This window comes from Lampris incognitus, chromosome 2 (genome assembly GCF_029633865.1).
Source record: "Lampris incognitus isolate fLamInc1 chromosome 2, fLamInc1.hap2, whole genome shotgun sequence".
NCBI classification, from domain to species: Eukaryota; Metazoa; Chordata; class Actinopteri; order Lampriformes; family Lampridae; genus Lampris; species Lampris incognitus.
The window spans coordinates 42,513,417-42,541,080 of record NC_079212.1 but is presented as its reverse complement, the minus strand read 5'-3'; the positions used below and the strand labels follow the sequence as shown (position 1 = coordinate 42,541,080).

General features: G+C 45.4%; 2 protein-coding genes across 8 annotated transcripts in view; one reads left to right on the top strand and one right to left on the bottom strand.

Moving 5' to 3' along the window:
• Positions 1-1,206: 1,206 nt before the first annotated feature.
• On the top strand, positions 1,207-8,481 carry mmp23ba (matrix metallopeptidase 23ba). Its single transcript, XM_056274627.1, has 8 exons — positions 1,207-1,484; positions 3,802-3,938; positions 4,176-4,315; positions 4,805-4,972; positions 5,106-5,270; positions 5,606-5,716; positions 7,608-7,734; positions 8,175-8,481. The coding sequence occupies exons 1-8, from the start codon at positions 1,272-1,274 to the stop codon at positions 8,347-8,349; spliced, it is 1,236 nt and encodes a 411-aa protein (XP_056130602.1). The 5' UTR covers positions 1,207-1,271; the 3' UTR covers positions 8,350-8,481.
• A 214-nt stretch (positions 8,482-8,695) lies between these two features.
• Positions 8,696-27,664, bottom strand: part of cdk11b (cyclin dependent kinase 11B) — a 36,878-nt gene continuing 17,909 nt past the window's right edge. For 6 of the 7 annotated variants that reach the window (XM_056274723.1, XM_056274722.1, XM_056274725.1 and 3 more), the window contains 14 exons: positions 27,306-27,431; positions 27,128-27,226; positions 17,607-17,741; positions 17,435-17,509; positions 16,936-17,147; positions 16,514-16,604; positions 16,305-16,426; positions 15,647-15,752; positions 15,303-15,424; positions 13,879-13,986; positions 13,473-13,589; positions 12,719-12,867; positions 10,160-10,349; positions 8,696-9,886 (listed from right to left, as the gene is read on the bottom strand). In XM_056274723.1, the coding sequence (XP_056130698.1) occupies positions 9,794-9,886; positions 10,160-10,349; positions 12,719-12,867; positions 13,473-13,589; positions 13,879-13,986; positions 15,303-15,424; positions 15,647-15,752; positions 16,305-16,426; positions 16,514-16,604; positions 16,936-17,147; positions 17,435-17,509; positions 17,607-17,741; positions 27,128-27,226; positions 27,306-27,431 (1,745 nt within the window). In that variant the 3' untranslated portion in view covers positions 8,696-9,793. The remainder of the gene's footprint in view (positions 9,887-10,159; positions 10,350-12,718; positions 12,868-13,472; positions 13,590-13,878; positions 13,987-15,302; positions 15,425-15,646; positions 15,753-16,304; positions 16,427-16,513; positions 16,605-16,935; positions 17,148-17,434; positions 17,510-17,606; positions 17,742-27,127; positions 27,227-27,305; positions 27,432-27,664) is intronic. The other variant, XM_056274724.1, reaches the window with a different exon arrangement.

Below are 27,664 nucleotides of genomic sequence, written 5' to 3'. Positions count from 1 at the left end.
GTTCCGAGGTTATTTCACCGGTTGGCCACTGTTAACCCCGCGTTTGACGGTCGCCATTTCCTCCGGCTCGCGCAAGTGCGCCACCACGTAGACGTCGTAAGAAACACGTCTTACCAAGTACGACAGTTCCGACCGATGTAACGTGGCCAAAGCAGCCTACCGGAAAAAGGCACAAATCCGTCTCCCCCCCCCCCTTGTCCTCTTCACGGCGTCTAGCGCAACCAAGGAATTTGATATTTAGCCGATTATTATCTTTTAACAAAGACAGAAATATAACAGTCTATTTTTTTTTGTTGCAGAAATGCACCCCCCCCCCCAGAAATTAATTGCCAATACGGAACAATGCGTTAGGACCTAAATTCGGCACACCCCCCCAAAAAAGAATAGATAAATAAAATATTATAACCGTTTATTTTCTTGCCCAGTGCGGGATTCGATACGAGGTGTACTGCACCGCAAGGCGACGTCACTAACCGCTCGGCTAAAGGGTCGGACCCGTCAGCTGGGGACTAACGTGTCTTATTAGTACTTTACAATATAAATCAATAAAATGGCGCGAGTGGTGTTTAATAGCAAACCACCCCCCGTGAAACACAATTCATCATTACCATCACCGCAGCTTGCAAGTCCAAGTCCTGCAGAAACGGAGGCAGTGGCTGGTTTTGCCTCATAACGTGGACGGTGGGCGGCTGAAGGGGGCTTCGCTTCTTAGTTGCCGTGTTCGGGGAAAATCCGCGAGCGTGTAGTGTTACTCGTTTCTTTGTCGCCCTGTGGTGCGTTTCTTTATTTTTTTACCATAAAACAAACTTCCGATGGCCATGCGAATGTGGTGAAAATGTGCACTCGAGGCTAATTAACCGCAAGGGCCTTTCGTAAGAAAAACCTGCTTTTGGTCAATATTACAACCATCTGAAATTGAGCATCATCCCAAACGTGTAGTTCAAACACTCTGAGCCTGTTCTGTAAAACGATCAATTAAAAAGAAAACAACACCTACCTTTTCACAAGCCTGTCAAAGGGGCTTGTGGAAGACGTAGGCTTATTAAAATCATTTTAAAACCAAATCTATAACAAGTCCAACTAGTTTGGACTATGCTACATTTGATAGACAAATTGAGTTCGGTGTTCATTAAATTGGCTCGTCACTGACCCCTGCAGTAATGTGAGAGAACTCCGATGCAGTCTCACGTCCCCACCTCCTCCTCCTCCACCTCCACCTCCACCTCCACCACCTCATCTGGGACAGAGGCGCCGCCGGCTATATAACATGGATGCAAAGGAGAGTCCTTAACTACGGGAAACCGGTCCGGTCTCACTTGACGGTTCTTGCACGGGGAAGCCACGTCGCGGCCATGGCAGCGCATCGGACCGTCGGAGGTTCCCTGAGGGGCTTCGGCTCCGCACCTCTCCTGGCTCTCACGGTGGGCAGCGTTTTGTTTGCACAGATGCAGGAAACCGCTGCTTTCCCACCCCGGAGACTGAAGGTAAGGCTGTCTGTGATAATAATAATAATAATAATAATATGGGTCAACCGTAAGAGAGCTTTTCTTTTTTTCTTTTTTTTTCTTCTTACAATGCAGAATCCTACTTACACGGGTCCAAAAGAATCTTGTCGGCCCGTGCAAAGTTACGTAAAACACGCAAAATTGGAAACTCATGATATTGCAAATAAGGAATAGCCCCAAGCGTGCCATTATGGGACAGACTGAAAAAGAAGTGAGTGTAAGTGAAAGGTATGTATAGAGACGAGTGTGGAGACAGAAAGGTAAAGCGGATCAGGGAAGATGAGGGCACGGGGTGGAGGGACCCACTGTTTTTTTTTTTGCAAACAGAATATGACTTGGAAAGGAAGCCCTACCTGCTTCAGTATTTTCCATCCCCGTCATAAACAGGGGAAACAGCTTTGTCATCGAATTTGAGAATGAAAATGTCAAATTCTTTGTCCACCACAGCAAGACTTCCCTAGTAAAAAATCCATGCAAGCAAGTATCGTGGGGCTTCAGCCTTGCAGAAGCCCAGTTGTTTGAGAATCATGACTTGCTCGGCAAAGAGATCAGAACTGACATTTTAACAGAGCGAATGGGCCCCTTGGCTCCCTTAAAACCTCCGAGGAAGCCATCTCAAGATGTTTTCTGTCAGAGGCGATGCATACCATTTCTTGTGAGGCTGAGTTTGGTCAACCTTTGTCACTGGGGGCTAGATCACTCTCGCAGTTTGATCACACGTTGTCGAGAACGATAAAACGGGTCGATACCCGGGGCTGCTTCTGTTACATTTTCAGATGTAAGCCTTGTTTTGTTTTGTTTTCCACTGCTGGAGCCAAAGATGATCTTGGCAGAGAATCTGTCAATACATGTGAACTATGAAGAACCGTGTCAGAGTTAGAGCGCAACAGACACCACAGGCCTGAATACAACAAACGGCTCCCTGAGGTCAACTGAGGTCGAGAAAGCAATGTTATCGTTGGCATCAGCACAAGAATAAACACTGGCTCTAACTAAGTGCAGATCATGAAATAGAGGGAGGTATTCGTCTCACGCCCGCCTCTATTACATAGTTTTGGGATGGGCTTTGTTTGTCTGGGGGGATCTGAGGGTTGGGTATGAGATCCCAGGCCAGCAGGACAGGCTACTACTTTTAATGTTGTTTCCCCAACAAGGAAACGGGGTGGGGGGGACTGCAAAGACTGAAGCTCAAGAACTGTTCTACATACAAAGACAGCTTTAGCATAAATGCACTTTCTGCATATTTGCTACCTGCTCCAGTGTGAAAGATGCCTGTATCCTCTCCTTAAATCTGTTACCAGGGAAAGACAGGGAAGATGTGTTTGTTCTCACCTTTGCCGTAGATATTTTATGAAGGTATAACCTTAACGTTTGTTATTTAACATGTGCCAGTGTCAGACTTGATTTATCCTTCATCCCATCATCCAAACTGCTTATCCTGCTCTCAGGGTTGCAGGGATACTGGAGCCTATCCCAGCAGTCATTGGGCGGCAGGCGGGGAGACACCCTGGACAGGCCGCCAGTCCATCACAGGGCCAACACACACACACACACACACACACACACACACACACCTCGCTGTGAGCTAACCACACTAACCACTGCGCCACCAGACTTGATTTATGTTAAACATAAAGTTAGTTATTGCCATAATTAATAATTACATCGTGTTAACTGGTACAGCCGCTTTCACTTAGTGTCTCAGCCAAAGCAAACCCAATGATGGCACTAATGCCCAAAGCAGCCACATACGCATATCCTTCCCAAGTTATGAATGAGTGTAAAACCCAGGTGAGAGTCAGGGGTCTTCCATGCAACTCTCCAAAACGGATACACATGAATGCGAAATTCATCATACTTAGCATTATGAAAGCCCTTTCACTCCCGCACCCCTCCGTTTTTTTCCCCACGAAATGCAATGCATTAAAATGCAATAAATACCATCTGCAGTCAAGGAACGGGGATGACAAGTGTTGTGAAGCGGTTATGGCTAGGCAAGGCAGACCCTTTCCGTGGTTTGTGACATGCAGGCTAATGACAGTGCGCCAAATTCCTTTGTTGAATTCCGTTAGGGAAGAAAAACAGCCAAATTATCATCATGCAGATCAGAAGCACTGTCTCTGTTGAACCCAAGTGTAGCTGCAGGGCCTCCAACGCTCGGGTCAGATGACGGATGAGATGTTTCGAAACCTCCAAGAGTCCGGCTGAACCCCCCCCCCCAAAAAAATCTGGTGTTTTTCCCATCAGCGTGAGTGACATGGTAAGGTGGTTAATCAAAGATTTTCGTTTGTCCAAGGAAGAAGCTCACACCAACACGCTGCTCTTCGGGATCCGCAGAGAAGGCTGCTCGCAGGCGCGCCCCCTCGCGAGGAACAAGCGCTACGCCCTGACCCCCGAGCTCCTCAAATGGGACAAGTTCAAGCTCACATACAAGTAGGAACGTTGGTTGTGATCTATATTTTAGTCCTCGTAATTAAGACGCCTATCTCTAAGTCAGCCATCTCCAGGATCTATCAGTCTGCTTTGGGGTACATTTAAGACCAAAACATGGAGGTGGGGGGAGGGGAGGTAAACCCTGTGTAGATAGATCCATAGGTACCCCGTGCCATCTGCAGCACCTGTAGGGGTGCTGGTTTGCTGATAGCGCTCTCCCCTTGTCATGCTGGGCAGGTTGCTCTCCTTCCCGTCCAACTTCATTAACGCGAGTGACACGCGCAAAGGCATCGCCAAGGCGTTCGGCATGTGGAGTGACGTGTCGCCCTTCAGCTTCAAGGAGGTGCCGGCCGACCGGGAGGCGGACATCAAGATAGGTGGGCGCCCGTGCGAAGTGCGCTTGAATCGCTCCAGGAAAATCCCCTGGCTCGTAAAGCCTGCTGTTTTAGTTATTTTCGCTCCTTTCTTGCTTGCTTTCTTTTTACTGTTGCCGTTGAAATGTCTCTCCCCCCCCCCTTTAACCTCATTAACACTTGAAACCTGCCCCCCCTCTGCGTTTAGTGCTTAACAGCTTCCGCACGTGTGGCTGGGGTGAATGGACTTAGATCACATCCCTTCTGTGTGTTTGAGTGAAAGCCCCCCCCCTCCTCTCCGGGGGGGTTGATGGAGGTGGTCCACGGGTTGTTGTTCCGCCACAAGTTCTCAGTGAGTGGTGAGACATGTGGCCGCCGTCCTCCTTGTGTGCGTGGTCTGTCCCCTCACGACTCACCCTCTCCAGACGCCCGCTGTATGCAGAGCAGGGGTGGATGGGGGCGAGGTTATTTCCTCCCCCGCGGGCCCTGAGGCATATGTCTCTCTGTTGGCAGGCTTCTACCCTGCCAACCATACGGACTGCCTGGTGTCCAGGGTGCATCACTGCTTCGACGGCACCACCGGAGAGCTGGCCCACGCTTTCTTCCCTCAGACGGGCGAGATTCACTTCGACGACGATGAATATTGGATTCTGGGAAACATGCGCTACAGCTGGAAGAAATGCACGTAACTTTAACACCCCCACCCCGAGTCGCGTGTCATGTTTTCTGAATTTGTGAACGTTTGACTCGGTAACCCGGCGCGCTCGAGCCGAGTGAACTCACGCAAACAAACCAGCGACGTTTTCTGCCGCAGGGGTTTGGCTGACGGATCTGGTCCACGTGGCAGCTCACGAGATCGGGCACGCTCTGGGACTCATGCACTCCCTGGACCCCAAAGCCATCATGCACCTGAACGCAACTCTGACGGGGCGCAAGCTGATAACGCAGGATGACGTGTGGGGCGTGTACCGACTCTACGGTACGTTCACCCCCCTCCCCCCCCCGAAATGAAACGAGATATCCCGTTTCGGAGCCACGGAGTTAAACCAGAGAGAAGGAAGTATGTGAAAAATTCTGGGCCCCAACCAATAGACGAAGATAAATATAAAACTTACATAATGTATATCAGTCGGGTCAGATTGGGCAAACAGACACGGCGCTGACACCAGTGTACTGTATACACCGCTCGCGAAACATCCTTACTGTTTAACGCTGAGTTATTTGCAAGGGATCAGAGGGGGGGGTCGTTGTTTAGACATGTGCTGCCGCAGAGTGCAAACTTCACAGCTGCTCTCCATCTCCTCTCTTTTCCAGGATGTGTGGACCGGTTATTTATCTGTCCGACGTGGGCCCAGAAAGGCTATTGCGACAGCAAGCGCAAGCTCATGCAGAAGCACTGCCCCTCCAGCTGTGACTTCTGCTACGGTAAGTCACCGCGAACGGTGCCTCCCCCGGCCCGCGGCGCGAACCCCCGATGCAATGGGAGCCAGCGGGTCCACGCGTACCCACCGAGGGAGCGTGTGAACGTCAAGATCGTAAGAGAGATGGGGATTGGCTAGAGCAGTGGTTCTCAACCTTTTTGGGGTCCGGGACCCCCTGCGTATTTTTGATCTACCCTGAGGACCCCTCCACCTGATCTTGGGGGAGGGGGGTTGCAATTTGATAAAAAACAGTAGAAACTGCATTTTAAATTGCATTATAGCATTTATTCTCTCTTTGGGGCAAAAATAAGAGCTTTCAGTTGTAGCTAGATATAGTTAACAAAACAGAATTCTTATGCAGTAACTTTCAGATATATGTAACAAAACAGAATATGTATGCAGTAACTTTCAACAATGCAAACGGGAGCGAGATCTCTTATTAAAATACAATAAATTACACTTGTGAAACAGATGTAATTAGAGAAAAAAGTCCTGTTACCCTTTATAGTTTAGGTAGATAAAGGTCTCAGTCACATTTGAGTAAAATAATCCTATTTCTATAAATGTCATAGGATCTTTTTTTTAAAAGATATTTTATTTTCACGGACCCCTTGCAATTACACCACGGACCACTAGGGGTCCGCGGACCCCCGGTTGAGAAACACTGGGCTCGAGCAAGCAGGGCCGTTTCACAAGACGCATGGTGGATCGCCCTCGGTATCTGCACGGCGGCGCATGTTCGGATGCTAATCGGGAACGGGGGGGGGGTTCGGTACCTGTTGGGTCGGCGCTTGGTGGCTGCCAGTTTAACCATCTGCTGTGTTTCAAACAGCTCGGTGTCTGTTCCGATTGAGCCCTTTGAAGTCTGCAGTCGGTGCTGCCGTCTCCGGCTGCACAACAGGAAATAGCTCCCCTTATCCACAACAGAACAGATTGTTGCGGGTTTCTCCGGGGTTTTTTTTTTGGGTTGTTGGTCACAGCAAAGGGCAGCGTGGAGAGGGTGCGAGTCCAGGTCTAGAATAATCTGTTCCTCATTGATGATTGGGAGTCGTGCGGCTCTGGAAAATTACAGAGAAAATCCAAAAACCGCTGGAATTTCAGACTGTGGCTTGAGGGTTTGAGACACACAAGGTCAATTTGGATTTTTGTGGCACTGATGAAAGAGTGACGGTTTTTCAAGCAGGCTGATCATGAGCCGGTCTGCTGTCTTCAACAACAAAAACCCCAGATGTGAAAAATTCTGCCGATGATGGCGTGAGGCTGTTGGGGTTGAAAAGCCAGCAGCATCCTGCTGTAGGTCTGCTGGGATGTTTGATAACGTTTTTACTGCATTTATGGCTCGTCATCAAAAGCAGCGTGGCGGTCTATCCCGTTGCCCGCCAACACGGGGATCGCGGGTTCGAATCCCCGTGTTACCTCCGGCTTGGTCGGGCGTCCCTACAGACACAGTTGGCCGTGGCTGCGGGTGGGAAGCCGGATGTGGGTAGGTGTTCTGGTCGCTGCACTAGCGCCTCCTCTGGTCGGTCGGGGCGCCTGTTCGGAGGGGAGGGGGAGACTGGGGGGAGTAGTAGCGTGATCCTCCCACGCGCTACGTCCCCCTGGTGGTGAAACTCCTCAATGTCAGGTGAGAAGTAGCAGCCGGCGACTCCACGTGTATCGGAGGAGGCATGGGGTAGTCTGCAGCCCTCCCCGGACCGGCAGAGGAGGGTGGAGCAGTGACCGGGACGGCTCGGAAGAGTGGGATTGGCTATGTATTTATGAGGCCATATTTGGAGGCAGCTCCACAACGCTTGACCGCTACAATGGTAGCCAAGATGGCCGTTTAGACAGGAGTGCATGGTTCGACTCCCAATAAACGGTTCTGTACTGAACCCTTGATCTTGTCCCATCTTCAGAATTCCCCTTCCCCACCGTGGCCCCTACCGTGCTACCCCCACGGACTAAACACAAGCTGGTGACTGAAGGCAAGACACTGACTTTCCGCTGCGGTAAAAAGATTGCATCCAAGAGAGGCAAAGTATAGTGAGTATGGCTCCTCCCTGCACCCAGTGGCGCCCCCAAGGGATGGCCAGGGGTGGCCACGGCTACCCTGATACTATCCTTGGCCCCCCCAGCCACGAGTCGCATATGCAGAATATGCTTCTGACTATGCATAATAAGCTTCTATCCGATATTTTGCATTAGGTGCTGTTCATTTAAATCAATAATGTATATTTTTCTTAACTCTCATATTGACGGTTTTCCACTAGCCTATACAGTATACTACAACAGCATCATAGAATTCCCGAAATTCAGTCATGGCTTTTGGTTTTGGTGTGCCACCCCAAGATTTTCAGTGGCCCCATTTGGCCACCCCTATGAAACATTCCTGGGGGCGCCACTGCCTGCACCTCTGCTAACGCCGCTTAAACTGCCGCCCCATTTGGCGCCGCTAACGCTGCTGCTGCTCCCTGTCTGTCTAGCTGGTATAAAGACGGGGAGATGCTGGAGTTCTCCCACCCGGGCTACATCTCCCTGAACGACGACCACATGACAATCGTGGCCAATGCAATCAACGAGGGCACGTACACGTGCGTGGTGAAGAAACGGGACAAGGTCCTCACCAGCTACACCTGGAGGGTACGTGTGCGCTTCTGAGAGCCGTGCCTGCCCCTGCACCCCGGCTGGAGGAACAGAATTTCAAACACTCCACTGTCCCCCCCCCCCCATTGCTTTTTTCTTTTTCTTCTGTGAATGCATTTCCACAATCACAAATAAAAGCTCCATGTCAAGTAGTATTTCTGTGAAAATACTACCCAAGTGTGTAAACATTGTGGTTCAGGACCCCAGGGTTTGCATTGTGTTCAGATATGTACATCAGTATGAATACTCGGCCTTCACTGGCGCCCAAGAACATGTCCAACTGGCATCCGTTGGTACGACGTGCCATGTGACTCAACGAGCTGATCAAATTAGACGAGTGTTACACAAGTTTTTCTGACAGTCCTTAGAACCATATGAACCTTTATTCACATTAAGTACAAACTCTTCTAGCTTATCATACTACCCTCAGAGTGAGCCCAACCTTGGTCACCAAAAAAAAAAGGGGGGTCAAAAGATGAAACGGAATACTGTAGAGCTCCATTTTGAACTGGTTTTAAAGGAGCCGCCGGATGACGCAAATTTCCTGTGCCGATCCTCGACGAAAGCGCTCAGCCCCTCTTGATGATTTGACTCGACCCGTTTCATTTTCTCTGGTTCAAAATCAAATCAATTTGATTGGTCTGATCCCTGAGTTGTGGACTCACGTCACCGGCAGAAGCGGAGCAACTTCTGGGCCTCTTTTCTGTGGAAGCACAAAGTACAAAGACAAAGTGTGCAGTGCAGAGCATGACATCACTTTTGGACAGCTACTACCGAGTTCAAGGTCTTTTTTTTTTCTTTTCTTTTTTTTGTTGCTTGACTTCTCTTCATTTTTTCCTTGGCAGTAAGCAGTTATGTTTGCATAGCTCAGGCAGAATGTACAAATATGGCAAAATGGCAGACAAAATAGTTTCAAACTTTATTTCTAAGATAAAAAAAAAAGTCTCCTGTCAGTGTGGATGCTGAAAGCCAGAAAGTAAATATTCTTACAGTATGCTGGATGGAGTACACAGCCAATGCTACGTCATTAAACAGTAGTCCACCAGTCAGGAAATGCCAAACATTTAAAATCTGGTCCTCTCTCACAGACACACACAAAAAAACCAAAACGAACATGAGTGCTGAACTACACAATCAGGAGTACTCATGGTTGCCCTTCATCCAAGACAGCTAAAAATTGTCATTCTTTAAATGGCTTTAAAACACACGATTACATCCGAGAGAAGCCATTGTAGTGAGGGGCAACGTTTCAGAGATCTCCATCTTGTTCTCGGGTGAAATCTAGCCACCCATCTTGTTTTGTGGAATACAGTCTTGACAACGTGAAGAGTTGTGACCTTTTGTGGAGGCACTGCGGGCCTTCCCTGAAACTGAGTTCCAAGAGGTTGACAAATCCCTTGATTGTTTTCTTGGTAATTTTGGCAGTTTTGACTCTTTTGAGTTTAAATGCTGTTTGGCCTCAAAATTTGAGGCTAAATCCCGGGCCCACTGCAGAAGCTCCTTGGTTGCTTGTGGTCAGATGGAACCCTGTGTCTTTTAGGTCATCGTCTCCCTAGAGAGAGAAGATTAAAAAAAAATTAGCTCACGGCTCGATGAAGACAACTTTAACACAAGTATCTGCACAAAGTTTGCTCACGCCAGTACAATCAGGAGTTCTGTATGGAAGTAGTAGAAAAATAAAAATCAGGAAGTAAAGGGCACCGTTCATGGAAATCCCAACGAGTAAGTAAAAAGACATAAAGCAGAAACCTTCAGGCCTGTTACACAGCGTTAACCCGGCCTGCAAGGTCTATGTAATGGAGAAAATGGAGCCTAATGTCCTTACCAGCTGACTGTAGCCCAGGCCTCCCTCAGGAGGACGAGGGCTGGTGCCTCTCTTCACTCTCTGCTGCTCACTCTTAGCCGGCCATGTGGGGAACATGGATGGGTCGATGGGCAGCGGAGTCTCACGGAAGTACTCGTGCTTAAGTGCCTCATCGGATGTGATCCTCTTATTTGGGCAGTAGGTGAGAAACCTGGGGGAAAAGCCACACACATTGGGTCACAGAGGGAATCACAACTGAATGATGACAGGCTCAACAGCGCATAGGCAAGTACTTATCAACCAAGTTAACACCCTCTCTTATTCTAGGCAAAACTATGATTTTATATGCTACCTTTACAGAGTTTACTTTACAAATGTGCCCATTTAGGTGGAACAGACGGTAGATTTAAAGGTTGAGTACCTTGCCTACTATAAGTAGTAAATTGAGTGTGTTATAGAAATCTCATGCATGTCCAAACCCCTTCACACCCTGGATGGTGCAGGCCTTGACCCCAAATCTCTTCTACACACAGGGGTGTAACATTTCAAACAGCTCTGCAATGTCTACCTGCCACGCTGTACCTCGAGGCCTCCACTACCATGCTTATACGGAAGGCTGTTGAATGGAATTCTTCTGAGTGTTGACATTCCGTGATCTGAATCAGACTTGGGGCCCAGCGCCATGGTGGATCTCATGGCTGCTGTTAAGTTTCACTAAGGTGAAAAGGCGTCAAATCATCCCTGAAGCCCAATCCCGCAGGAATACTGCATACATGAGTTGTAGTATATTGCAGTTATCAGGACACTCACTGGGACGGTTTTGTAATTCCCGGGTGTGGGTAGGTGAAAGTCTGAGAGAAGGGCACCAGGGAGGTAGTTATAGCTCTGTTCCCTTTGGCCACGAAAAAATTCTCTACTCTCCAAAATGAGTGTAAGATATATTATAGACCCATCACTCTTTTTGTTGGAAGATCGTTTTCCATTTTAAATCTGTTCATCCTTTGCCTTTAGTTTGGAGCATGGCCATGGTGAATGTGTTTGGAGAAAGTGAACACAGGGATGGTATGGAGTTGAGGTACTTTTATGAAATACCAGTACGCTACTATTGCCATGTTCTAAGACAGCTTGCCAGAAGTGCGTTGGCTGAATCAAAAACCTGGAAATCACAACACGTATACAATGGAGCAGCAGACTGATCTTACTTCCAAGAAAAGGCCTTGTCCCTGTGGAAATTAAATTAGGTGGCACAGTGATATTACTTGCAAATATTGGCTTTTCACATAGATGGCCTGCATTCGTTTGTTTTTACCCATGATGCACTGGTAAGATTAGCATAAAAGACAGCAGCGTGACGAGCTGGGGTTATTTTTGGCTGGACCTACAAAAGCGAATGTCTAGAATGTTTAGAGCGACTTGAGTGACAAGGTTACACAATTGGGACGCTGGATCAGGTGACCAATGACGTCACTGAAGATACACGATTGGTCGGCTGACCAGCGATGTCGCTGGTAAACATGGAAGTGAGTGGGAGTTTCCCTATTGGCCGCTGGCTCTTTCAAAATGAATTGGCGCAGTGGTTCCGGCTCATTCTACACTTATCGCACATTAACCCAACGGAATATATTGCTGCTCATAGATACTACTGAAATGCTAAGAACTGAATATTTTGCTGCTCTTTCCCCATCTGGTTAGACACTAACAGTCCAGCGTAGAGCAGAGCAGGAGCAAAAACAGCTCTCTGTGCACCGGAGGCATGAGGGAGAACGCAGATAAAGCACCCCAAATAGCCATCATCACTCTGACCACACGCTGAACACAGTGAGTCTTCGAAAAACAACAGACATAGAAACAAATGAAAGAGGGGGCGTTAACAGATAATTAGAACAGTTATAATTAAGTTCTCTTTCAAATCAAACTTCACAAGATATGAGTGAAAAGTATTGTTCTTGCAACTGAACCTATAACCTTTTTTTTTTACTCGACCGTAGCTTAACCATGTCATGTGACTACTTCAGTACACTTTAACAACAAATATCACTGGGACCACTACATAAAATTGCAGATGAATATTTAATATCCAGGGATTCAAATGATAGACACTACCACAGACTACCCCTGTAACAAACTGGCTACAATTTCGAACATTGACCATACACGGTCCAGCCATATACTAGGTTTTGACCTGGTCTTGTTCCAAAATTTAGATAATTTCGGCTCTAAAAAATCCAAAGACGTATGTTGTACCCATTTGATTAAACTCAAGACATGTACACTCAATAGGCCAACATTATATATACTAGGTTACTGGCAGATGTATTATTTTTCTTTTCTCAGTTATTTTCTCAGTTACTAAAGTTTCAGCTGACTGCCATAGGTAGAGTGCCCAATAATAGTTTATTGTTCAGGCACTGGGCCGTAGTGTTTTCAGTTGCTGAGTACACGCAAGGAGGGTTTCGTGTGCAAGTCCTGTGCATTTGCACTATAACATGCACAGACACACAAATTTGTTAGAATATGCTAAAAGATATTTGGTGCAATGTCTAAATATACTGGAACATGGCAGCATTTTAACAGTCTTACTTATTCATGAGGTCAAAGCCTAGGTCTGACAGTAGTGCCCCAAAGCGTTTCCGCAGGTTGTTGTAGGGGTGCTCTGTGAAAGTCATCTTCTTCACGGCAGGAAGCTCGTTGTAGCCTGGCCAAATCTTCTCACTGGGCGACCCCAAATCCTGACGTCAACACACGTATAACAAACACACAGTACAGAGCTATTAATCAGAAGCAGGCGGGGCTTTCCCGCTTCACCCAAGGCATTTTATCAGCCCGAGACAAGAGGCACTAGAACAGTCCAACGTGTTCCTCAGCACTCTCATTCATCATTGTTATGTAACAACCCCTGATTTAGACAGCCATTTAAAACTACTGGTCCACCTGCGTAATGGTTGTTAAGACTTATGATCATTTGTCTGGCCCATTTTGTCCCAAACTCGAGTCTGGTTGGGACACTTTCTTCTGGACTGAAAGTTCTGATAATCATTACGCTGCAAAGATGACTTAGCAGGACCAAATGACGGCAGTCTATAATGCCAAGCTGTTTTATGAAAACAATACGCGTAATAACTGGATACAGCAATGACTGTAAACTTTAAGCCTCAAAGTCATTTGATCTGCTGTTTTGACTTTCACCAACTCCACCACCTTGTGGCCTATTATAGAACCAAACAGCACACACAGCAAAAAAAGAAAAACGAAATTACACCTGTAAACAGAAGTTATTACTTTACTTAAAACCGAAACATTACTTAATCTTATGGGGCCAAATGAGGGCACTTACCTTGAAAACCTTGTTTATTTGGTCAATTTCAGATTTTCCAGGGAAGAGAGGTTTCTGGGTGAGAAGCTCACCAAATATGCAGCCCACTGACCACATATCAACAGCTGTAGAGTACTCCTGCGGAGAGAAAACCATACACCACAGTAAACCGCAAAAGATGGAGGGGGGGGGGGTCTTAAGTCTGAATGTAGGCATGTTTTGACTAAGAGCATGGGTTGTGTAGACTAGATGTGGCACTCATATCTCGTGGAACGGCATTCAAGCTTTGGCACACAGGCATTAAATACCAAATACTCTACAAATTTCCTTTTTCACTTTTGTAGGTATTTTGATTGAGCCCTATACAAGTTGAATTACACTGTAAGGACTGTGAAAATATGTGTGGAATTGTGAGACGGTGTCCAACCTTGGCTCCCAGCAGCAGCTCTGGAGAGCGGTACCACAGGGTTACCACTATAGGGGTGTAGGGTTTCAGTGGAGAACCATACTCTCGAGCCAAACCAAAGTCGCCAATCTGGAGTACGAAAAGACGGGTAGCATAGATGAACAATGTTCCAACTTCAGCTTACAATCAAGGGTATTTATTACATAACGCAAAACCCCTAATAGGGTGGTTGATCAAGGACAACATTCTCACTTAAAGTCCTCTGGTGCTATAGAGCGCAATGGTATGGAAAATCAAGGTATCTGAATAGATAATGATACTATCCAAGCACTTTTCAGAATTGGAACACCATTATATAGTATTTCAAATCATATTTATTATTGAGATGAGTCATTTTTTCAAACTGTGCTGTTTTCACATTAGCCGGCAACAGAGGATGAAGTTATACATCAGCAAAAAAGTTAAGAAAAATGCAGATTATTTGTGTGATTGTTGCATTTTAAAGGTGCTACATGTAATATTTCGGCTTTCCTAATGACAAGTTTATATCAACAGTGGTTGCTGAATAATACCGACTGAAACAGTCCAGGGTGTCTCCTGGATAGGCTCCAGCATTCCCGCGACCCTGAGGGGAGGATAAGCGCTTCGGATAATGGATGGATGGATGAAACCAAGTAAACAACTGATATCCTTCATTCCCCAAATTTCTGAGGGCAAAAACACAGCAGCTGGATGGGCTGAGTTGTTTTTGTCATTTGATACCCGCCCCCCAAAGAGATTTCGCTTGCACTCAATGCTACATAGCCACTATCTCTAATTTGGTGTTTGTGTCACTTAACGATGGAGTTCAGGATTCTTTAAGAATTACACATAGCACCTTTAAAATCTATATTATTTCATAAATATTTGCGTTTTACTCTTTTTTGCATACATCCAGGATCCTTAGGTTGCTTTTTATTCTAACCACACATTTTTGGTTTTTTAACAATTTGAATCCTTTTACGTTCTGCAATCTAGGTTACTGTATTTACAACTTCATTGTGGAAAAAAAAGAAAAAAGATTGAGATGGCTTGGACATGTGTGGAGGAGAGATGCTGGGTATATTGGGAGAAGGATGCTGAATATGGAGCTTCCAGGGAAGAGGAAAAGAGGAAGGCCAAAGAGGAAGTTTATGGATGTGATGAGGGAAGACATGCAGGTGGCTGGTGTGACAGAGGAAGATGCAGAAGACAGGAAGAAATGGAAACGGATGATCCGCTGTGGCAACCCCTAACGGGAGCAACCGAAAGTAGTAGTAGTAGTAGTAGTAGTAGTAGTAGTATTGTGGGGGGAAAAAAGGGCAAAGGAAATACAATCATATCATTGCTTGTGCGAATTGAACACAATAAATTTGAAACACCCTGGACTCAACACTGTAGCCTGAAAACAAAACATCCCAGTGTACCTTGAGGATGCCCTTGTGGCTGAGCAGCAGATTGGATGTCTTTAGATCTCGGTGGAGGATCCAATTGTCATGGAGATGGCGGACGCCTCTCAGCAGCTGTATCATCAGGGTCTTCACCTCACCTGCGGACAATGGGATGGTCAGTGAGGGAGATGGAGGTCATACCCTGACAAAAGGTATGACCTCTGATAGGTGCAATATAATTATGACAAAATCAACCCAGAAAACTAAACGCCATGAAACATAGAGCAGTTTTTTTCCTGCATTAGATTTATTACACACAGAGAATTAGATTTATTACACACAGAGAATTAGATAAAAAACCTAATTCCATCTCACATTACCTGGAAGGAAGGGCTGCTTCATGGTCTCCATCAAACTCTTCAGGTCATGTTCCACATAGTTCATCACAATGTAGATCTTGTCCATATTGCTTCCCACAACTATTTCCTGATATAGTGTAACAGCAAAGGCATAACAGTTAGCAATGCAGATTTATGAATGATTATCATGTTTCTACCCTGCCCGAGAAGGACTGCTTTAGGTGCCGTCTGTTTGTCTGTCTACTACAGAAAAATGGCTACAGCAAACAACATGGCATTTTTAGGAAAGGTGGCCAATGGTCTCAAGATGACCTTGTCAAATTTTGGGTGGTATTCTAGTCAAGGTCACAAAAGGTCAAAATCAAATTTTTCGGCCATAAGTTTGTCATAGATATCTTGATTTACTACAAATAGCCATCAATATATTCAACTTTCTATTTGAAATATATATTTCTAGCCATTCTCTATTCATTGCTATAGTGATAAATACATTGTTTTGGATTAGTAGAGGTCAGAGTTCAGGGGATCAACAGGCATGGATTGTTGTGCCCAGCACCACTTGTTAAAACTTTTTACAAATTTCAAGCAGCTCTCAGTGAGCGGTAAAGACTATCATCCAAATGCCCAAAAGGTAATCAACTACCCTGAGATACAGAAGTCAAAGACTGCAACCTCTCACCCTCACTGTGACGATGTTTGGGTGCTGAGCCTTCAGGATGGTGTTTATTTCTCTCAGGGACGTGATGGGGAAGCCCTCTTTCTCCTTTTCCATCTTCAGCCTTTTCAAGGCCACAATCTCATCTGCAACAGGACAGGGTTTATCATTTTACCAATTTAAAAAGGACCTTGAAATCCACCGACGAACTGATGTGATGTTTGTCCTCCTACCTGTCTTTTTGTCTTTAGCCCTGTACACCACACCATAGGTACCCTCTTCTATTCGGTTCAGACACTGGAACTCCTCCACACTTCGGCAACCCTGGAAAAAAATCCCAGGGGTTAAGTCTTACAGGCAGACCAGTGCAATTTTACACCTCTGCGTACTAAGAGATTGCAATATGTGACACTAATAATGAAACTACCTTTTATTTAGACACTGGCTGGTCAATTATATGCTATAAAATTCAACAGTCACTCACAAATTTTACAAATCTTTTTTACAAATAGAGTAGGCTATTTTGATTTGCTTACCTGCTTTGAGTGTCTGGAAAAGTAAAGGCTTAACAGTCATAGCCACCAGCCAATTTATTGGCATTTTAGTAATGGCCCATGTTCTATACTGATATGGGACAGTTTCTGCTGGCACAAACCTGTAGTGCTGGGAGATATTTGGGGAGCTCCTTCTTCGGCTCAGCTGGCGAGATGGGGGGAGAGTCAGGAACATAGTTCTCCTCAGGGGTGGGGGAACGAGAATGGGCCTGAGAATGGGGCGTGGGATCACCCTCCCCTGCTTCTTCATCCTCCTCATCCTCCATATCCTCACCACTCTCCTCTGTGTCGTGGTCAAAACGGGACTCTGGCACTGAGAGGAAGACAACAAAGCGGATGTAGCTTTAGCAATGACAAGGCAAAGCAAAATATAAGACTAAAAATGTTTCACAATTTCATTACCTCCAAATCAATACAATTTTCGTATAAATCCAAGTTCAGTTAACCATATAAAACCAAGGTGCCAAAATAGAAATAGACAGTGATGGAGATTATGACTTGCTATGGTCTTTATGTATCAACAAAATCCAATCTTAGAATCCAAAAGCAACATTGATGAGGCCACCACAGTCATTATGTGTGACACAGTTTAGTGCCCACCTGTAGGGATGTGGTTACCGTTCTCCCTCTCCTCTTCAAACTCTTCCTCTGAATGTTCCTCCTCACTTACATCTTCTAAAATAAAGACAGTGTATTATTGAGGAAAAACTATCAAAAGTCATAGAGGCACTAGTCACAGCTGTGCAGCACTTAAGAAACGAAACAGAAGTACCTGCACTCTGATCAGACCGTCCCGAGCCAGAGCCAGATTCCTCCTCTTCCTCCTCTTCGTCTTCCTCCTCGCACCCACTTTGGCTGCTGGACTCCTCTTCATCCTCCTCTTCATCATCTGAGCCAGATCTTGATCCTGGAAAAGAGATTTACACCCAACAACAAAGAACAGATCTTGTAAGAAACAGATTCAATTGACATAACGATGCATAAAACGTTACTGCAGATCAGGATTAGCTCTGCAGATCAGAGATCAAATCATGGACCCACCAGTGACATAGTCTTCCCACAGCCATACGTTCTATGTGAATCTGTTCTTGTATTTGTGCATCGCTGGCACAATCCTGATTCATCTTTCCCAAAGTAAAATTAACAACTGATGTTGTGTATCTTAAAAGGACTATTAAGGCCGGGTGGTGAAATGGTAATCCGGGTATTTAAAAATGACGGCAGAATCCATTTCAACACGAGCAAAACATTTCTGAACATCTATCCCAGCGGTCGGGAACCTATGGCTCGCGAGCCATATATGGCTCTTCCGGTGACGGCATATGGCTCCCAGACAATTTTGAGTTGAAAAAAAAAATCAGTTTGGAACTGATTTTAAAATACTTGTGATATTTCTTAATAATACTGTGTCATTTTAAAGTGAACAGAAATTAGTTTTGAAGATAAATTTCACGGGTCACGGGTCACCCGTGGGTCGGGTCGGGAACCAATGGCTCGCGAGCATGTCCGGGTCATTGTAAAGGTGAAGAAATCAATTTTTTTCAGATAGCCAACTAGTTTATCCGCTTCAACCCTTGTAACGGAAAAGATGGCGAAAGGAAAAAAAGACGATGATTACCGTGCATTCCAGGCTGCGTGCACAGAGGACTTTGCATTTGTGGAGAGAGCAGGATCTGCGGTATGTCTAACATGCAATGATAAAATTGCATCGATGAAACGGTCAAATATAAAGCGGCACTTCGATACGCACCATGCTTCATTTGCATGGAAATCTCCAGCGGGGGACGGCAGGAAAAGGGCACGCGAGGAGCTACAGCGGAGAGTGCAGACGAGTCAGCAGCAACTACGTGTGTGGACCAAGCAAGGTGACGGGAATTCCGCTAGCTTTGCGGGGGCTTTGGCAATAGTAAGGAATGGAAAGTCATTCACAGATGGCGAGTATGCCAAAACATTCATGCTTGATGTGGCCAATGAACTGTTTGATGACTTCCCAAATAAAGACAAGATAATCAAACGAATAAAAGACATGCCCCTGTCAGCAAGAACTGTGCACGATCGTAGCATCATGATGGCAAATCAGGTCGAGGAAACACAAATTAAGGACATAAACGCCGGGACATACTTTTCTCTCACGTTAGATGAGTCAACAGACGTTAGCCATCTATCTCAGTGCAGTATCATTGCCAGGTATGCTGCAGGTGACACACTGCGTGAGGAAAGCTTGGCTGTTTTGCCAATGAAAGGGACAACAAGAGGAGAGGACTTATTCACGTCTTTCATGGAGTTTGCTAAAGAAAAAAAACTACCGATGGATAAACTTATTTCTGTCTGTACTGATGGTGCACCCTGTATGTTGGGGAAGAACAAAGGATTTGTAGCGCTTCTCCGTGAACATGAAAAGAGAGCCATCCTAAGTTTTCATGGCATCCTGCACCAGGAGGCGCTTTGCGCTCAGACGTGTGGCCAGGAGCTTGGTGAGGTGATGTCGCTGGTCATTCGAGTGGTCAACTTTATTGTTGCCCGAGCTTTAAATGATCGCCAGTTTAAAGCTCTGTTAGAAGAAGTTGGGAATCATTATCCCGGTCTGCTTTTACACAGCAACCTGCGTTGGTTGTCAAGGGGGAAGGTGCTCAGCCGTTTTGCAGCTTGCCTGAGTGAAATCCGGACTTTTCTTGAAATGAAAGGCGTCAAGCATCCTGAGCTAGACAACACTGACTGGCTCCTGCAGTTTCACTATCTCGTGGACATAACTGGCCATCTGAACCAGCTCAATGTGAAAATGCAAGGTATTGGAAATACAATCTCATCCCTTCAACAAGCAGTGTTTGCATTTGAAAGCAAGCTGGAAGTCTTTCTCAGGGACATTGAAACAGGTCGTCTTCTGCACTTTGAAAGACTGCAACAATTTAGAGATGCATGCTTAGCAAGTGACTCCACTCAACATCTGGATCTCCAGCAGCTAGCTGGCTTTACGTCCAATCTCCTGCAGTCATTCAAAGCACGTTTTGGAGAATTTCGTGTGCGCACTGGTCTTTTCAAGTTCATCACTCATCCACATGAGTGTGCAGTGGACAAAATCGACCTGACATGCATCCCCGGGGTCTCTATCGGAGACTTTGAGCTGGAAGTTGCTGACCTGAAGGCATCAGACATGTGGATGAGTAAGTTCAAGTCACTTAATGGAGAGTTGGAAAGTCTTGCGCAACAGCGAGCAGAGCTGGCGAGGGAACACAAGTGGACGGAAATGAAAAATCTTCAACCTGAAGACCAGCTGATTCTTAAAACTTGGAATGAGCTTCCTGTGACATACCACACAATGCAGCGTGTGAGTATTGCCGTATTGACCATGTTTGGCTCTACATATGCATGTGAGCAGTCATTCTCGCATATGAGGAACATTAAGACCAACCTACGCTCACGTTTAACTGATGGAAGCCTCAACGCCTGCATGAAGCTCAGCCTCACCACGTATGAACCAGACTACAAGGCCATCAGCAAAACCATGCAGCACCAGAAGTCGCATTAAAAGTAAGACATATTTAATTCATTATACTTTAAAAATACTATATGGCTCTCAATGAAATACATTTAGAAATATTTGGCTTTTATGGCTCTCCCAGTCAAAAAGGTTCCTGACCCCTGATCTATCCAAAACTAGAGGCTAACTGTTTATTCATTCACAATTTATAACGATGAGCACCTGCCTATTTAATCAGTGACTTACAAATGTTTGATAGTATGTTTCTGGTTGGACCGTCACAATCGACTAACAGGTGCTTTCTCATAAACAACTGAATACAAACAGGACAGTGTGTGATGGAAAACTTGTACTGATGTGGCGGCAACACGTATAGCCAAAGAAATGATATTATTCCACACGGTAGACAAATCACCATTTTAAGGCATGATCCAAACACATGATTCACTTAACAAGTTGCCTGGGACGACATTCTTTCCCAAAACCGCCATTCCAGACTTGGATAACAAAGTCTGATAGGATATCCAAGTGGATTTGTGAATAAACAATTCTAAATAATGGAAGATTGCCGTGACCACATTTGCAAATTGGCACAGTAGTCTTTTTTTTGTAAGCCAGTAATACTGTCTTCTTCTTCGTCAAGGCTTCCTCGTTAGCGAGGGTTGCCAGCACCATCAGGATGACATGCTTGCCAAACAAGCCTCCTCCAGTTCTCTCTGTCCTGAGCTGATCTTGTTGCCTCCGATATTTTCAGACCAAGCCATTCTTTGATGTCATCATGATACTGCCTTTTTGGTCAGCCTCTCTTGCGCTTTGCTGGTGTAGTTCCCAAAATCGCTGACTTGGTTAATTTACTCCCACCTGGACAACAGGTATGCCCAAAGAATGATAGCTTTCTTTTCATTATGTGTGCCATTAGTCCTCTTTTTCTTCCCAATTCATTAAGAATGCTCGCATTCCTTCGTTTCGCTGTCCAACTTGTTCGAAGCATCCTATGATACACTGTATACCCTGGTAATATCAGGATAATAGGGGACTGTTTGATGGTATGAAAACACTGGATACCACCCTACTAGAGAGCATGGGTCACCAAAACAGATTTTGGTGATTGTGTAGAAGTGGAAATAGCTCAGAAAACCAGCAGCCCTATGCATTTTAAACATTGAAAATTGTTCAAAGTTCCAATTTCAAATCAAGTAATTCTGCATTCCTTGTACAGGGTATCTGCACATTTTAAAGTACTGCACTTTTAAAGTACAAATTTAATGAATTTTAAGACCTGTTGAATACCTCTAAATAGAAAAAATACCATCTCCATGGGGAAAAAAAATCGACAGTATACACTGTTGAGTTTTATTGAATATGAATATAAAAGCGATTTTCTGTGCAAATTAGCTGACAACAGCCTTCTTGTTAATTAATGAAAATAAAACTATATAGGTAGACCCAGTCAAATGCAAGGGTGTTTCCTTTAAGACCCTCTACGGCACAATCAATCTAAAGTTTTTTGACCCTGTTTGTCAATGGACGCCATGTCTCCCAGGACCTGTGGCACAGCTCATCAGCCATCTCATCAATTTCACCATCTAGCATTAGCAACTGCTCTCTCATTTCCTTTGCTCTTCTCCTGTGTTTAATTTTTTTTATATCAGCACTGCTATTTTCGTCGCTGCAGAATTTTCTTCTATTTCTGTGAAGTTAGTTGTCTGGTTTCCTGGACTCAACACCCACAGTATTTCTGCCTTCAATGCAGCTGTCAGAGAAAAACTGCTGAATGCTGTCCGCTCACTGCTCAGCTGAGCATTGGTAGCTACGGAGCCAGTAGCTTGGGCGGACACATTTGCAGCAAACTTGGCTCTTAGCTCTAATGTTACCACGAGCAGCCAAGCTAGCAACGGGCTCATCATATGATTGGATGGCCACAGTGCTTTCTCGAGTGTGAGCATAGCATGCTGCTCGTGCTTCTCAGATTTCAAAAACCTGGTCCAGGGCATGTTCCTCCGCACCTCATACCTTGAGTGACAAATACTCAATGTCAGGAGGGATGTAAAACCTTACATTAATGACCTTAACGTGACAGATGCCGTTATTATTGGCCTAATCACGAGGAAGTAAACGGAAAGGCAGACATGTCTGGGGGGGGGGGTCAGGCAGACACTGCTCAGTGAGTGCTTACATAGTGCAGCGAAGTGAGAGAAGTGAAAACGCTTCTGAGAAGGGAGCAGAGCAAGGGCCTCTGCAGGCAGACATACATGCCAATAGAGAAGCCATACTGGAGTTAACAGCTCAGTTTTCCTCCCTTACCAAAAACCTGGAAAAAATGCTCACAGTCAGAGGCACAGTGGAGGAGAGTAAACATTGTGTGTATGCCATGGTAGTGAAAACAGCAGTGTCTCAAAGCCGACAGGAAAAGGGCAAGTGTAACAGCTGTATCAAACAGGGTAATGAGAAGTGTGTTCACTGTTTCAAGTGTGGTCAAGCTGGGCACCGGGCAGTGGGCTGTTTACTGAAGGTGCAGAGACAGGGAAACTTGAAGGGGTCACTGGAAGCAGACAGCCTGTGACCTTACCTTCAAGCATGTCCCCTAATGAGGGTTTGAAACATAGTACCAATTTAGAAGCCACTCAAACAAATGTTGAGAAATGAGAAAAAAAAACCAGGGAACCAAACTTGTGGCGCCATTGATTGGAGAGAAATGCCTACTCTCGTGCCTGATAAATGGGGTGTATTGTGAGACAATATTGGATACTGGTGCCCAGGTCACTAATGTTGGGAGAAGTTGGCTTGACAAAAATCTATGAGACACTGTCATTGAACCTGTCAGATATGGGCGACTGGCCATAGAGGTGCCCATGTTATTGAGCCAAAGTAATCTTAGCTTTCCGCTTGTAGGTTTCAATGTAGTGAGGGAAGTTATAAAGGGGACGGATGGAACAGACCTCCATGCTCTACTAAAGGAAGTAACAGTTAAGAGGAGCATCGCTGATACTGGGGTTGACTCAGTTGGGGCTATGGTCGATGTGTAGGAAGACTTCAGCTGCATGGTGAAGTCTGGGAAAACTGGAGTCAGCATTCCAAGTAGGCAGGTTAGAGATGTGAAGTGCTGGGTGCAGGGCTTGCCAAGTGGGGGATGACCTGGGATGACCCCCCCCCCCAAGGTTGGACAACCCCAGGGTTCGAACCCAGTACCTTCTTGCTGTGAGGTGACAGTGCTAACCACTGGGCCACCATGCCACCCAAATTTGGATTCTTGAGTTATTAGAGAACTTTCATATAAGATTTCTCAAGAATTGCAAAACCCATGTATGAACTCCTTCAGTCCAAGGAAGCCAAGACACCAGTGCAAAGGGGGAAAAAAAGACAACAGGAAGGAAACAAACAAAAGCCTCTGTGCAGCTACAATCTGGAACGCCTGTAGTATGGACACAAGCTCACAAGGCAGCTGTTGATCAGTTGGTTGACATGTTGACCGAATCACCAGTGTTGGTATATCCCAGATTTGAATACAGATGCTTCCAATGATGGACTTGGTGCAGTGCTGTATCAACAACAGCAGGGCAAGCTCAGAGTCATAGGCTACAGTTCCAAGACCTTACCAGCAGCAGAAAAGAATTACCACTTGAATTCAGAAAAACCTGAATTTTCTAGCATTAAAGTGGGCTATACGTGATAAGTTCCGTACTACCTATACTATGCCCCATCATTTACGGTTTACACTGATAATAAATGTCTCACTTATGTGTTGAGTACAGCCAGACTGAATGCTGTGGGACATCGTTGGGTGGGTGAACTGGCAGGCTTCAATTCTGATATTAAGTACCACCCTGGAAAAGCCAATATTGATGCAGACACCCTCTCCAGACACCCCATAGACCTGCAAAAGGGTGAGGAGGAGTTCACTGGCATGATGACATGATATCATTTCGGCCATCTGGCATGGGAGCAAAGCCTCAAAGAGTGAGCAGATATGGTTTGCTGCACTGTCTATTGAGACCCCAGGGCCTAAGGACAAAAGAGGGGAAGCGGCGATCCCCCTGAAGAGTGAAGAGATTCGTGCAGCACAGCAGGATGATCAGGGTATTAAAGACGGGATAGCCTACATGTCAAAAAAGCAAGCACCATCAGAACTAGACCAAGAACCATGTGTGCATCGGTAAAGTGCTTACTGCATGAGTGGAAAAAACTCCAGCTCGATGATGGAATCCTGTACCGGCAGGTTGGCAGCAGAAGGCAGTTGGTACTCAAAGAAATATTCAAAGAGACGGTATTAAAGCACCTGCACAATGACACGGGGCATGCGGGTGTTGACAAGGTTGTACACCTGGTAAGGAAGGGATTTTACTGGGCCTTTATGCAAAAGGAAGTTGAAGAATATATCAACAGGAAGTGCAGTTGCATAAAGCAGAAACGACCCAATATCAAGCAGCGGGCTCCAATGGGCAAACTGACATCTAGTGCTCCTTTTGAACTAGTCTCGGTGGACTTTTTACATCTAGAGCCAAGCCAAGGTGGTTATGAATATATACTTGTGTTAGAAGACCACTTTACTAGGTTTGTTCAAGCTTATGCTACTCTCAACAAATCTGGGGGAACAGCAGCAGAAAAGATACTCTATGAGTTCATCCTTAGATTTGGGTATCCAGAGAAACTTCACCATAACCAGGGGCGAGAATTTGAGAAACGGCTGTTTGCGAGGCTCCAAGAACTAGCTGGGGTAGCACACTCTTGTACAACACCGTATCATCCTTAGGGCAACCCAATGGAGTGGATGAATCGAACTCTCCTGCAGATGCTGCGCACTTTCCCTGAGGACCAGAAGTCACGATGGAAGACTCCCCTGCCACACATTTGTGCATGCATACAACTGTACCCGGCATGAGGCAACCAGGTTTTCACCACACTTCCCCCTCTTTGGTCAACTACCTCGACTCCCCATAGACCTCCTGCTTGGCCACATTCGGACAGATGAGCACAAGTCCTACCCAGAGTATGCTCAGGGGTGGGGCAGAAGGATGCAGCAGGTATATCAAACGGCTTCAGAGAATAGTCAAAGGTCCTCTTCCAAAGGGAAAAGACATTGTGATCAAGGGAAGAAGGCAGTGGCTCTTCGCAGGGGATCAAGTTCTTGTTAACATTAGAACAACCGGGATTTCACTCCTACGTAAAATGACCATGGGCGGTCAAAATGACTGTCGGTTTTTAAACTCTATATCCTGTCAAGATAAATTCCCAGTTGAGATATTAATTCATTGCATATGTTAGTATGTCTGTTAGGAAACGACTGAAATCAAAATTAACATTTTGACAACGATAATACTATTTTTAAACAATTTAAACTTCAGAGAGACATGGTCGAACTTGAACGGCAAAATTGAAAAAATGAAAATATTACCTGAAAAACAAAACGGAAAACACATATTGCTAATCTAACAAACATAACAAGGCCTATAAAACGTGAAATGCAAAAAAAGAACTGAAAATAACCATTGAAACAGTTCCAAACAATGACCAGAACTTAAAAACTACTAAATTGACCATGGGCGGTCAAAATGACCACCCACGGTTTTTAAACTCTATATTCTGTCAACATAAATACCCAATTGAGAAATTAATGCATTACATATGTTAGTATGTCTGTTCAGAAACAACTGACACCAAAATTAACATTTTAACAACTTTAATACTATTTTTCAAACAATTTCAAATCGCCACTGTCCAATGCTTGTACTGCAACGCCTCGGTGGTAGTCATGGTGCGTTTGAAATGGCGTCTGTAACCAGACATGTTAGCAATATCAAAAATCAAGTTTAGACTACTACTCTGCACTGGAGAACGCTAGTGTGTTTCTAGGACAGAGCAATGAACTTCATGAAGGAAATGATGCGACCAACATACGTCATAAATAGTGACATGACAAGCACGATCACACGCAAATTACGTGCAGTCATTTTGATTGGTCATGGTCATTTTAGGTAGATCTTATTATAACTTTTTTTTGAGCAACTGATCTAAAACTCGTTTTAATAGACATATGCAATTTTAGGAACATTCAGTGAGCGGCAGGTCTGTATCTTTTTTTTAACAAACTTATTAAACTTTGAAAATCAAAAAACAGTCAAATTGACTGGCTTGGTCATTCTAGTGTTAAAAACATGTCAGAGCAAGGTGGACCTGGCAAAGATCTTGACATTATTGAAGGATTTTGGAACTTTTTCTGGATATAAACTCAAAGAAAAGAGAACTAATCCCAATTAACTCTGCAGCAGATCAATGTCTGCTTAGCTCCCGTCCGCTCAAGATTTCCATCCATTATCCAAACCGCTTATCTTGCTCTCAGGGTCGCGGGCATGCTGGAGCCTATCCTAGCAGTCACTGGGCGGCAGGCGGAGACACACCCTGGACAGGCCGCCAGACCATCACAGGGCCGACAAACACACACACACATTCACACCTAGGGACAATTTAGTACAGCTGATTCACCTGACCTACATGTCTTTGGACTGTGGGAAGAAACCAGAGCACCCAGAGGAAACCCACGCAGACACGAGGAGAACATGCACACTCCACACAGAGGATGACCCGGGACGACCCCCAAGGTTGGACTACCCCAGGGCTCGAAACCAGGACCTTCTTGCTGTGACTGGTTGTTCATGATTTCACCTAACAAATTGATTTATCTTGGAATTGTTGTAACACGCAGATATAATGATCTTTTTAAATGTAACTTTTTAACTCTGCCTTTTAAGACATAAGGATCCATGTTGGATTATGGCTTACTAGGAAACAGTTCTGTCTCATTTAAAATGTCATATTACCCATGGAGGACTCTGCTGTGCTGGTCTTCCTCTCACTGTCACTGATGTCCTGGAGGTCTGCAAGCAGGTCCTTGTCCTCAGGCTTCTCCTCCTTAGACACTGAGGAGAAGAAAAACTATTGTAGAGGATTAATTTGGCAGCTGGAGATTGCTGCGTTTTGACATAGTGGAAAACTCACTCCCGATTTTCAGATGCTCGCTGTGCTCTGATCGGTCCCTTGGGATCCGGCTGGGACTACGGCTCCGGTGGTTCTGCTTTGGCTTGTCGTCATACTCGTCAGGCTGTGCCCGGTGGTGTGAAGGTACTGTTGAGCATATTAAGTTGCTGTAACAAATGCAGCTATACAGAGTATAAGTAACCTGATGGATTAGCAAATAGATACCATCAATGCATTGAGTATTTTCAACACAATTGATCTCAGATCACTTTTCCAGCTCTCCCTGAAATCCACCACACCCTTAAGTTCTCCTGCTGCTTCTTTTCTCTGCAACCCCCCCCCCCAATATCCCCCCCAAACCGTCAATCTGTAAGTACGTT